The sequence below is a fragment of the Corvus kubaryi genome, unplaced genomic scaffold (assembly GCF_017639235.1).
Source record: "Corvus kubaryi isolate FWS band 111438036 unplaced genomic scaffold, C.kubaryi_AGA036_p1.0 37396, whole genome shotgun sequence".
NCBI lineage: Eukaryota > Metazoa > Chordata > Aves > Passeriformes > Corvidae > Corvus > Corvus kubaryi.
Window position 1 is genome coordinate 15,206,361 of NW_024581135.1, and position 12,420 is coordinate 15,218,780.

General features: G+C 52.7%; 1 protein-coding gene across 11 annotated transcripts in view; it reads right to left on the reverse strand.

The window, feature by feature from the left end:
* Nucleotides 1–456: 456 nt before the first annotated feature.
* The window catches only part of TNS1 (tensin 1), a 66,322-nt gene continuing 54,358 nt past the window's right edge, over nucleotides 457–12,420 (reverse strand). For all 11 annotated transcript variants that reach the window (XM_042041506.1, XM_042041503.1, XM_042041500.1 and 8 more), the window contains 11 exons: nucleotides 12,210–12,420; nucleotides 10,535–11,403; nucleotides 9,092–9,178; nucleotides 8,341–8,472; nucleotides 7,837–7,929; nucleotides 7,078–7,155; nucleotides 6,904–6,975; nucleotides 6,656–6,824; nucleotides 6,319–6,387; nucleotides 5,939–5,971; nucleotides 457–4,905 (listed from right to left, as the gene is read on the reverse strand). In XM_042041506.1, the coding sequence (XP_041897440.1) occupies nucleotides 4,761–4,905; nucleotides 5,939–5,971; nucleotides 6,319–6,387; nucleotides 6,656–6,824; nucleotides 6,904–6,975; nucleotides 7,078–7,155; nucleotides 7,837–7,929; nucleotides 8,341–8,472; nucleotides 9,092–9,178; nucleotides 10,535–11,403; nucleotides 12,210–12,420 (1,958 nt within the window). In that variant the 3' untranslated portion in view covers nucleotides 457–4,760. The remainder of the gene's footprint in view (nucleotides 4,906–5,938; nucleotides 5,972–6,318; nucleotides 6,388–6,655; nucleotides 6,825–6,903; nucleotides 6,976–7,077; nucleotides 7,156–7,836; nucleotides 7,930–8,340; nucleotides 8,473–9,091; nucleotides 9,179–10,534; nucleotides 11,404–12,209) is intronic.

Below are 12,420 nucleotides of genomic sequence, written 5' to 3' on the forward strand. Positions count from 1 at the left end.
GAGATGGACTCAAAAGGGATGCCCAGGGCTGGACAAGACAGCACCTAAAGGCAACCTGGGAAAAAGCAACAGGACCTGAAAAGCAGCCAGTGGCTGCAGGGCAAGCCGGAGAGATCCCTGCTGGTAAACAAAAGCCCAGGCTGGAGCTGGAGCCATGTCGGAAGTTTGGGGGCTGTCTGGTTAGCCAGCATCTGGTGAACACAAGCTGCGGCTGGAGGCTGACAAGCAGCAGCCCAACCCCTCCTTCTTCCCACACCCACCACCCGGCGTCTGTCCGGGGGGCCCCGATCTGCCATCGAGGAACAGGGGGAACGACAGCCTGGAGAAAACACAGCACCCGCCAGCTTTTGATTTGGGTTTGGGTTTTTTTTTCCCCCTGTGCAAAAAAAACAAGAGCATTTATTCCTATGCTCCCTTAAATTTCAAGATACATTTCCAGCAATCCAAACACCAAGCTGGCATTCCAAGCAACAGTATATTTTATATAACTGGTTCTTTTTTTGTTGTTTTTTATCACTTTATAAAGCCATACAATGAACTGCAAAGAATCCAACATCTGTACAATGGGAAGACAACAGCGGAGTGACATTCACACACGGACATGGTGCGACCGAAGTCATCCTTACACGCACGACAACATTATGGGCATAAAGATACAAAATATAATGTATTTTTTTTTCCATCTATATAAATACACAGAAATGGGCAAGTCTAAAAGTTTGAAACTGTTTGTTAACACTGATTAGCAAATAAATCTGTAACATTCCCAAAGTAACAAAGACAACAACAACAACAAAAAAAAAACCCCACGCATAACACGGCGGCACAGGATCCGCCAACAGAAACGTCATATTGCTTCCTTTTTTTTTTTTTTTTTCCTTTTTAAGGAAAAGAAAAAAAAAATTAGTAACCCCAAACCAACCTCGCAATTTGCAAAACAAACGAACGAAATGAAACAAGCCCCTGCGGGCTCCTTTGCTGTCTGATCATCCTGCCTGCTCCAACGGGAAGGGTTGCCTTTTGTTGATGCTGTTGTCTGGAGTTTTCGGGGCAACTGGTTTCTTTACCTGCCCGACCTGCTGGGTGGGGATTTACTTTGCGCTTTGGTTCAGGTGGTTGAATTCACTGAAAAATCAATGCCCAGAGGCTGGGTTGGGTTTTTCTCCCTACCTGGTTTGTTTTCCGTGTGTAATTTGACCAGGAGGCAGCCAGCAAATGTTGCATTCAGAGCAACCCCAAACTCTGCTCAAAACCATGAGCTCCGCTGTCTCCACCAGTGATGAGGGGCTGGTGAAGACCATTCAGTGGTGCATCCCATCAGCAGTTGATGACATGGATCATCTCCCAAAATAGTTCCCAGGGGCAGAGCCAGAGGCAGCCCCATTGAATGGGAACCCCATATTTCGTGCATTGCAGGTGCCACTGAGTGGGACAGACAGCAAATTACCTCCCCAGGGAGCATTTCCCAATAGACAGCAATAATGACAGCAAAGGCAGGACGGGCTTCTCCAAAGAACAAACACAAAAAGGGCACGTACAATAAATTTACACACACACAAAAAAATAATATATATCTATCTATATATATGTGGGGAAAAGTGCGTTTTTAAGGATATCTTTGGCAAGAATATATGCAGTTCTTTGTGCAGGAAGGAGGGATGTGTTTGTGTGTGTGTTTGTGTGTGAGCGAGAGAGAGATACCATCCGGCTGCTGACAACGGCAGTGTGATTACAACGAAACATATGCTGGGCTTAACTCGTGCAAGCTCGAATCTCAAATAGCATGACTGCACTTAAAAAAAAAAGAAAGAAAAAGAAAAAAACCCGAAAGAGTATTTTCTGTCCCTTTCATAAGGAAAAAATATCAACACTAGGTCCCCATCAGCCCCAGGACCTGGGCAATCCTAAATGCTGCTGATGGTCTCTCCCGGGGACAGAAAGGGTTGTTACACCTTAAAACCTTATTTTAAAAAGGAGCTAAAGGGAAACAAAGTGCCTTTAAAGGGAGCTGATAAACACCCGGCTACATCATTGGAAGGTGATTCGCTGTGTGTTAAAAAAATAATACAATTATCAGATGATTTTGTTAGTGTTTGAGATCTGGATACGGTCTAAATTTTCAGCTAGTGGGTTAGTGGGGAAGCCATGAGAGGCTCAGGGCCCGAAGCAGGCGTGATGCTATTGGCAGGTATCTGCTGGGGTCGGCTTCTACGCAACATCTCTGGGGTGCTTAGATCTGCTTCGTTTGTATGGGGAGAAAAAGAGGAATGGGAGTTCCAAGCACCAGTTTCCAAGGCAGCAGATTAAAATAAAATTACATTATTATCATCTCTTTTCTTAGCAGTGAGAAAACCAAGTCTGAAAAATAGAGGCTTTCAAAAATATATATATCTATAAACACAGTGTTTTCTCTGATGGGTGAATGGCAGGGTGAGGAGATTACGGGTGAGATCGTCTCTTGTCTCGCTTGAATTTCGCAGAAGGAGGGAATCACTTTTTGGAAATATCAAAAATTAAAAGGTCTCTGCATCTGTGCGGCCAGGGAGCCGGGGAGGGGGAAAGCCCCCCCGGAACCTCCTGTCCCACCACCATCTCACAACCAACTCCTCGTTACCCATCCTGTCACACTTCAGTACATCAGTACAGCCTCTGGCCCTGGCAGCCCTGTCCGGCCGCCCACGCCGCTCACTCCCCCTCACACACACACGCGCGCACACCGCACACACGCACCGGTCACACACGGCCACCCCGACACAGGGGCCCCCGCCTCTTCCCCCATCTGTATTTTGCCTTGCTCTGGATTTTCTTTTAACATGCAGGTGTTTCCCCAGGGCAGGGGAAGGGGGGGATATAGTGGGGGAGATATGATGCACAGAAAGCAATATGGCAAAAATAAATATTTTTGGAGTGTAAATTTAACCTTTTTTTTCCTCCTTAAAATTCCATTAGCTTACAGTATTTTGTCAGTATAGCTTGCATATATACTATAGCTATCAAGGCAAGGGTGGTCCACAGGAGACAAGCTCTCCGGGGGACTGCAGTGCTACGTTTCTAATTTTTGTCCCCAAAAGACTATCTGGGCTACTTTGCACTGAAAACTTCACCCAAAAAAGCCCTCAGGGGGAATATTTGCAGCAGAGGGCTCAGTAATGACCCCACAGCTCCAGCTGGACCATTCCCCCTACCCTAAACCTGCACATGTGACCGAAGCATCCTCTGCCCCCTGCCCAGCACCATAGAGCTGGGACCTCCACCTGCTGCACCCTCACCATGATCTCTCCCCCTGCAGTGGCACAGGGGCCCTCTGCCCCTCTCTCCACCCAACTTGCCCTCCTCACCTACCAAAGCTAAGGGAAAAGCTGACAGCACTGAAATCACTGCAAAACTATGGTGCATTTTGAGGGGCATGAGCCTCCAGCCAGATGGTTTTGGGGGTACGCATGCGTCAACTGGGATGGCTCTCAGAGGACCTGTTACCTCCCCACTGAGCCAAAGCTGCCCAACCACTGCAGGTCCCTTCCTTTTTTCTTAGTTTTCTTCCTTCTTTTTCTTTATTTTTTTTAACGTGGCCTCCAAAACAAAAGGAGAAAAAAGCGCCTGAGTTACTTGTAGTCATTCGCCTTTCGTGCAACTTGAATGTCCATGCAATTTAAAAACCGCTTGCGTGTCTCCGAAGAGCTAGATAGGGGTAGCCACGGGTCTGCTGCTTCGCACAGGGAACCCACCCGTGCCAGCATCCGCTATTATTATAATCATTATTATTATTATTACAATTATTCCTTTCTTTTCTGTTTTGCTTTTTTTGTGTTAAGAGTATGTGACAGGCCGCAGGAGAAAACTGCCCAAGAGGACTAGTGATGGGAGGGAAAAGGGGAAGATGGGAGAGGAGGTGACTTTCTGCATCCTCCGGGTTCCTGGGGAGTATCCACCTTCCCCAGGCGCAGGGCGGCAGGAACCCCCACACCTCCTCGCATGCTGGGGGGCACAAGAACCCCTGGGGAAATGGAGAAACAGCGCGACCCCCTCTCTGGGTGGACTCACAGCCTCTCACCTGTGACTGATGCTGGGCTGTGGGTCAGCAAAGGTCAGCCCATGGCCAAGCTCCCCACGGATGGGAAGGTTCAGGACCAATTTCCCCATGTCCCCAGCAAGCTGCCAGGTCACGAGCAGGTTTTGGGGGAAGCGCAGGGACCAGTGAGGACCCTCCTCTGCAGCTGGACAAGGAAAGGTTTCTGAGAGCATCTCCTCTGGTGTCCCATAGACCCAGCCCATGTTATTATCTCCTACAGGTCAGTTCAAACACACAGCAGATGGGGCTGCTGGGATGAAGCTTCTTCCATGGGTTTTGCCAGTTGCCTCTTTTTTTTCCAGATGGAAAACACCAGTCATGGTCCCGCATTCAGTCCCAAATGGAAGTCACCACTTGAGGCCGTGATGCTGAAAGCTAGGAACACGCCTCTCACTGCCGCCTTTGCTTTGGTCACCTTCCCCGCGATGGGACATGCATCCTGTCTGGCGTGACTTTTGTGGCTCTCTTTTGTGGGTGCGTGGTTTTGGTTCCTCTACGTGTGTGTTTAGCTTGTGTTGAGTTTTTACGGGTTTTGTTGGGGTTTTTTTGTTGTTTGCTGTTTTCCTCCAAAATTCCAACCCTTTTCCCCCCCCGATTCACTTCCCTCTCCCACAATGCACTTCCTCACACTCCTTCTCGGATCAGCTCCAAGTCCTTCTCCAAAATTCAAGAATCACCCGCAAGTGCCAGCTCATCTCTTCTGGCCGGAGCCAAGCATGACCCTGGAGACAAAGTTGACGATGGCTGCAGCTGGCTGGTCTGGGTCCAGCTCAGCAAAGAGGTGGCAGATGTTGTCTGTGGTGCTCCCTTGCTTCCTGGCCACAAAGCCAAAGAGCCTGTGTGGGGAAAAGGCAAGAGCCTCAACAAGGTTTGCTAATACTGCTCTCACAAGGATTACCACCACCCTCTTCCAACATGGTCTTGGCCCTCTTCCCCTCTTTCACATGCCCCTCTCACAACACAGAGGGATACATCCCAAACCAGCCTGCATGAAGGCCCACCTCCTCTTCCCTTTGCTGCAGTTTCTTTGAAGGCCAGGTTTCAATCATTTCTTGACCAAACCACCCTTGCTCTGAACACTTCTGCCACCCTTCCCAAGTTCGTCCCCAGGAAGGGGCCTTCCAGATGATCACAGCACTGCCTTGGTTTGGCCTCTTGAAGCTAGAAGTGTGATGGGCTGGGCATTGGGGTAGACCCTCTTGGAGATGAAGGCCGTGCAAGGACACAGGAAGCTAAGTGAGACCATCTGGTTATTTCTGTCTGTCTCCCCCCTGATGAATAAAATGTCCCTTCTTTTTTTTTAATTAGAATGTGCAAACTCAAGTTATAAATACAGGGGGAACAGAATGTGAGACAGGCCCAGGCTACGGCATTTCTAATTGGGGAGGGGAAATACCACAGCAGCTGGACATCCTAATAAAAACCCCTTTGCTAACACAATGGCTAAAATTAGTGGGAGCTGGCCCCTGGAAATGGGTTCAGTCAACAGCTCTGTGTTCCCATGGGTCAGGACAGGAAGGACAGGAAGAAGAGGAAGAGATGACCAGCAGCTCACAGGCCATCAGCATAATCCCAGCTCTGCTCCGTAAGCTGGTTCCCAGTGGCTCTGTCAGGAGAGCTTCCAGTTTGGTCAGTTCAGCAAGACACATGCCTGCTCTGACCAGCAATTTGGGGCTGAAAGATGCATCCAGAGTCCCCAAGACCATACTCTCGTGCTTGGGTGAAACACTCCTGCAGTGAGGAGCTGAGCCCATCTCACACACAGCCAGGATGCCCTGCACAGGGCATCTCCCAGCCAATGCCCAAACAGGCAGAAGCCACCTCGACAGCAGCTGGGAGGAATCTGCTGGAAGCACAGAAAGTACTTACTTGGCTGGGCCACTGCCATCAGTTTTAGTCCACCTGCAAGGAAAAGAGAAGGTGTGAGGGATGGTCCCTCCTGCACCCCACAGAGAGACAGGGCCAAGATGGGGACCACCACACCAATGGTGGAAGGACAGTCTGGCTTTGCATAGGCTTGGCTTTATGGAAAAATGATGCACTTCTCCTTCAGCATGAAGGTGCTTGAGACACCAAAAAGTCACCAGAAGAAGCTGGCAGTCCCCCACAGTATCCAAGGCGACCTAGCATTGCTGCTCTCCGCAAGAGCAGGGGAGAGAGCAAGCAAAGACCCTGCTCCAAGCATCCCAGGAGGCTACAGGAGTGAAAGGGGCAAGGGTCACGTGCTCCCCCCAGGTTAGGGCACTCACTTTCGTTCCTGGGGATCCAAGTCACAGAAGGTGACAGTATTGAGGGGGTAGTGTCTTCGGAAGAACAATCTGAAACACAAAGCAGGGAATGTCAGGGCCAGGGAGGCTCCACCACTCTCCCACCACAACCCAGCTCCACCAGCCCAGGGAACACTGCCATAGGTCTCCTACAGGATGTTCCAAGAGTCAAGGACAAATCCCAGCCATGTCCATGACCAGGCTGATGCCATCCCAGGGACATCCTTCACCAACACACTTCCTGAATCACAGCCCTGTTGGCTTTGGGAACAAGCCAACATTGGCTTTTGGCCAGATATGTGACCATGGAGGCTCTTACTTCCTCTGGTTATCCGTTAAGGTGATGCCTTGTGCGGAGACTTTGAAGTGAACAATGGTAGCTGTGGGCGTGGGGTCAGCCACCAGTGTCTCAGCAACAGCCTTCGAGATGGCCTGGGGGCCTGTCAGAGACTCCATCTCCACTGAATTGATGAAGAGGACGTTGCAGGCTGGAAAGGGAGACAACAGGCATGGGGTCAGCCACTACTCCAAGCCATGTTCACCCCACGACTGCCCCTCTCAACTCACCTGCACCCTGTTTGAGGAGGTCCGTGGCTGAGTTGGTGGCTGACATAGTGTCTTTCTTTTCCTCCATTGGATCTAGAAGACATGGGATGGTTACTGGTGCTCCCTGCTTGGAAACCTACCCCCTCCCTGCAGGTTGTGGGGACAGATGCAATGCCTTCTGCTCCTTGCTCTTACCTCGGTCAGGAATGACCAGCTTGCAGGGCAGGGCCAAGGGCGTGATGGAGTGCTGGTACACCAGTGCCGAGAGACAGCCTGGGGAGAGAGGGAAGATGGTCAGCATAGGGCCAGTGTTGCCAGATGAAGAATTGTTTGCACCTGCTGGGTTAATACAATGATCCTTTTGAAAAATCATTAGGCTGTGGAACTGCACAATCCAAAGTACGATTAACCATTAACCAAGGAAAGGAATAAGAAACTCCAGCTTTCCCTGATTAGGTCAGCATTGCCCTGGGTGGATGGAAACAGGCTTTTAGGTGGGTTTCTTCATTAATGGTCCTAATGCCACATGTGGCAATTCCTCTCACTGAAACCACCATGTAGCTCTCCACAGAGGGCTCAGGGAGGGGACAGAGATGCCAGGGCCACTTTAGGAACAACAAATGAGACAAAGGTCTTCGTGCTGCTCCTCAGACAACATTAGCCATGAGATAAATGAAAGAAGGGGAGCCCCCGCCCTCCACCCTGCCCAGCAGCATCATTTGTCCTACATGTGTGTGTAGACAGGTATGTACCTATGCATACAGGTACATTTGTGTGTTCTCATGAGTGTGTATGAACTTAGAGGCTCCAAATGCCCACAAGATGCAGTTACACAGGAACAAGAGGCAGTAACAGGCTCTCCCAGACACCCAACAGTTCTGCTTTGACAGTCTGGCAAAGGCAAGGCTCTCCCAACCCAACCCCGCATGTGGGAAGCACACTGGGGGCACTTACCAAAATTAGGCTCATTGGGACATCCTTTTAGTTTCACACCTCGTGAGCTAGTCTCGATGAGGAAGTGCCTCACCAGCTCATTAGTCAAATCTCCTGGGAAGAGATGAGATGTTTTCACACCAGAGCCACCCTCCTATTACTATGCAGTCCCATTAGGAAACCAGTGCTCCAGCTCAAGGGAGGGGTCCCTAACACGACACACACCCTCCTCAAACCTGCCCCTTTGCACAGGGTCAACCCCAAGCCAAGCTCCCCCACAGTGTTGGTGGGCTGGAGAGGCTGTGCCCATTTCATTACACCAAAGCCCAAGACATAGGTGCTCCTGCGCCCTCCACAGCTCAGGGCAGAGGGTGTCTGGTGCCTCCCTGTGCCCTGGGAGACAAGGATCCTGCCACATCGGCACATACCCAAGGGCATGACTGGCTCAGCAGCCCCAGCTGCCCGCTCGCCCCGGCTGAACGATGGAAAGCATCTCGGCGTGGGAAGGAGAAGGGCACACAATACCTTTCTTGTTCTGCTGCATGACCGTGGGAGGCGGAGAAGCGACTTTCATGGCGAGGCCATAGGCTCCCCGGAAGGAGTGGCTGTCTCGGATGATGAAAGCCCCCGGCTCCCTGTCCTTCAGCAGGGCAATGGCTGCAGGAGAGAACGGCAGAGCTCAGAGATGGCATGGTGAGAACCAACACACCCTCAAGACACCAGCAGGTGTGGGTTGGGATGGTGTGCCCCAGCTCCACACCTCATAGCCAGGCACCACAATGTTACCGCCCCCCCTGCATGCCTGAGTGGGTTGCCAGGCACAGGCTCATCTCCCCCCACCCCCATCGCCCTTGTGTGCACATCTCCTTGCCTATCTCTGAGCAACCAAGTACTGGAGAGCAAGCAGGAGCCAAGGGCCAAATGCTGGGACCATGCTCCTGAAGGCATCCTGCTGCCTCCTCGTTCTCCCTGCTTATTTTAGCCATGTTTCCAAGATGCCTCTGAGCATTATCAACTCAAGATTTGGGTGTTTTGCACCCCAAACTGCAAACATAGACCCACTGCACACTCCAGGGACTGGAGCTCCTCTCCAAGAGGAGGTCTGACGAGCCCACATCACACAAACCTGCAGATGAATGGGGCTTCAATCCCCATCTGCAACGGCCTGAGCAGCCATTATTCACCCTCACTCTCAACCCAGTCCATAAGGGAAATCCTTGCTAATCCCTGCGATCCCAGACACACCCCAACTCCCGACCCTCTGTCATCTACCTACCCTGCTCCCTGGAGATGTCTGGTTTGTACCAGTACTTAGAAGTATCCTGCACAAACTTGACATTGGCACGAGTCTCAGGACTGATGTCTGCAGGAAAGGGAAGAAAAGACAAGAAAAAAGTTAAAAGATGCTGTATCTGAAACCCTACATCCAGCCAAAGCATTAATACATCCACCTCCTTTCAGACCTGCCACATTGCACTAACCTCAACCCAGTTCCCCATACCCAGACAGGCCGATAATCCCCTGGAGCTTATGGGGCTGCTGGGCATCTAAAGCTAAATCCAAGCTCAAGGGCCCTCGAAGGGCTGTGCATCAGGTGAGCCTCTTTGGCCCACAGCCACAGACAAAATGGGAATTCTTCATTTTAAAGGAAGCTGGCCAGGTGAAATAAAAACTGTTGGAGGAAAGAGGTATGTCTGGAGGTGCTGGGGAGATCCTCTGACTTCAGAGGACCTTCACTGCTCTCTAATGTTAAAGATTTGGCTCACACTTCATAAAAATAAATTTCTTCCCTTATCTTTGCTCTGTGCAGAAGAACTGGACGGGTCAATCCACCCTGGGCAAAGCAGCCCCAGCCCCAGCCTGACTGTGCCTTCTTCAGTGCCCACCAGTGGCACAGCCTCAACCGGAGCTGGTCCTCTGGCCATGAAGCTGTCATTTACTCAGGCAACATTTACAACCACCTGCTTTCCAAAAACAACCAGGCATACAACCGAGAGGACTGGATAGCATCTCTGCTGGAGACATGTTATCAGCCCTCTGCAGTCTGGTCACCTTCGGAGAGGCAGGGGGCTCGCTCCCCTCTCCAAGCTGCTTGTTAATTGTTACAGGTTTTAATTACTCATGCTTCCCCACTGGGAAAGGTCCCTGGCCACAGGAATCACGGGGCCAGGACGAGTGCCAGCGTCCCCACAAAGGGCTGCCCGCTCAGCAGAGGAACTGGCCCAGAAGCTGGAGCCACCACTGCCCCACAGCTTTATTCCCCTGGTCCTATCAGCCCGATCTTGGCGTCACCAAGGTGTCTGTAACAGGAGCTGGCAAAAGTGTTCCAGGCAGGACGGCACCCAGGGCACGGCACCATTTGAAATGAGGAGGCAGCACCGCAGTGGGGTCTCAGTGGGGTAAAGTCCACTGGGAATGAGGCCAAGAGGTCAGTGCATCCCCACGGCAGAGAAAAGTCGTCTCCAGGAGCTTTGATCTCCCCATACACATCTCTGAGCACTGTTTATGCCAGAGATGCTGGTCGGTGTTTTTCCTGTTTGGATTTGTCAGAAAGCGCAGGAAATGGCCCAAGCCCCAGCGGTGCCTTTGGTTTGCGGATGGACAGGAGGGGTAAATCAGGACATGGCTGCAATCCCTTTCCTGACGGCCAGCAAGGAGGAGGAGGGGAGAGCCTTGAGCAGGGCAGGGGGACACAGGGACCTCCAAGAGCATCCCTTACCTGGCATGGAGAACTTGGAGAAGTCCGGCAGAGTGTGGGAGAAGGCAACGGCGCTCCCACCGCTGGGGCTGGACATGCCGCTGGAGAGGGGTGAGGACATCTTGCCGTTGACAGTGGCGTAGTTGGGGAGGCTGTTGGAGCGGTCCCCAGCTGACATCCGCCGCTTCTCAAGCAGCGCAGGCTGCGACGTGGGGCTGCCCTGGCGGTAGGCAGCCGAGTCTGGGGAGGAGGAGTGCGGCGTGCTCGTGCCGGGGTAGTATGCTGGGGAGACAGGGAAGGACGGCGTGGAGGGAGGCTGGTAGCCAGAGGAGCTGCTCTGCCGAGACAGCGTCAGGTGCCTTTCCTCCGGGCTGGAGTAGCCATACAGGGGGCTGCCAGGGGATGTGGCTGCTGCTGATTGGTGCCTGGACAGGCTGGGGCTCCCTGGTGGGGCCACCAGGTTGCCATGGGCCACCACAGCATGCCTGCTCAGCCCAGGGCTGCCAGGAGCACCACTCAGGTTGGGGTTGATGGCTCTTCGCCCGAAGCCAGGGCTGGGCGGTGTATTCGTAGCCACTGTCCGGTGCAGGCTGCGGGGGCTCCCTGGCAGGGTGTGCACCCCCACCACATTGACCTGTGGCTGTGGCCGAGCTTGGGGTTCTGGCTGGAGGCCAGCTCGGCCATCAGCGTAGTCGGGGCTGCTGTATGCAGAGCCCGGGACCCCTCCTTGGACCATTGCAAAGGAAGATGGAGACGAGTTTTGGTAGCTGCTGTGAGCAGAGGGCATCTGCAAGCCAACAGGTGACCGGTACAGGGGCTCAGCAGAGGCATGGGGAGGCGTAACCGTGCCATGGGGGCTGCCTTCTGATGGGTAGCTGCGGAGGGAGGCCCTGAGGAGAGACGAAGAAAAGTAGAATTCAGCTCCACCACTTGTTCCTGCTGCTGACTGGTACTGGCACCCTCCTGCATGTGGCGCACAGGGAAACTGAGGCACGGAGCCCGGCAGCTACTTGGTTGTCCAGAGGCAACCATGGGATGGGTCCTGCCAGTTGCATGAAAGCAACCAGAGGCAGCTTTAGTCCCACCATGAAACCCAGTTCCATCTCAAAGTATGACCTTCTATGGAACAGAGCCTTTTCCCAGCTCTGCTCCCAGCAAACACCTGATTTATTCTGCCCTGCCAGCCTGTGTGGGTGCAGAACACCTCGTGGGCAGGGCGGACAGGGGACAGGGACAATGGCTCCATCTCACCCTGGAGGACTCAGGCTCAGCCTAACCCAGGGCTAGGAATTAACACAACCCATCCCTCCTCCCACTCCAGGGGACACCTTCCCAGTGAGAGGCTTCTGAGGTCCAGTAACCACCAACCAACCAGCAGTGACCCAGATTTGTGTTCTCAGGGCACTGAGGTGCACAGCTGGCCGGGATACCCAAACCCTGCATGGAGAGATGCGGGTCTTTGCAAAGGCAGTTAAAATGTGGGAGCAAGCACCATCCCTGGAGATATTCAAGAAACAGCTGGACATGGCACTTAGTGCTCTGGCGTAGTTGGCTTGGTGGTGTTCAGTCAAAGGCTGGACGCGATGATCTTGGATGTCTTTTCCAGCCTTAATGATTCTGTGATTCTAAACCTGTGCACCAGGCAGGGTTCAGCCCCAGCCCCATCAGTCCCTGGGACCTGCACCCACTGCCTTACCCATCCATGCTGTGAATAGGGCTGCTGGTGGAGACAGGGCTGGGGGCGATGAAGGAGTTGGAGAAAGTGCCATTCCTCGTGGGCACCTCTGGGCCTCCGGGCTGGGCAGCGGGCTGAGCAGTGGGCTGGGCAGCAGGCTGGGCAGCGGGTAGTGTCCCTCCCCTGCCCGTTGTGGCCGTGCGGGCCACTGACTCAACATAGCTCCTGGGCT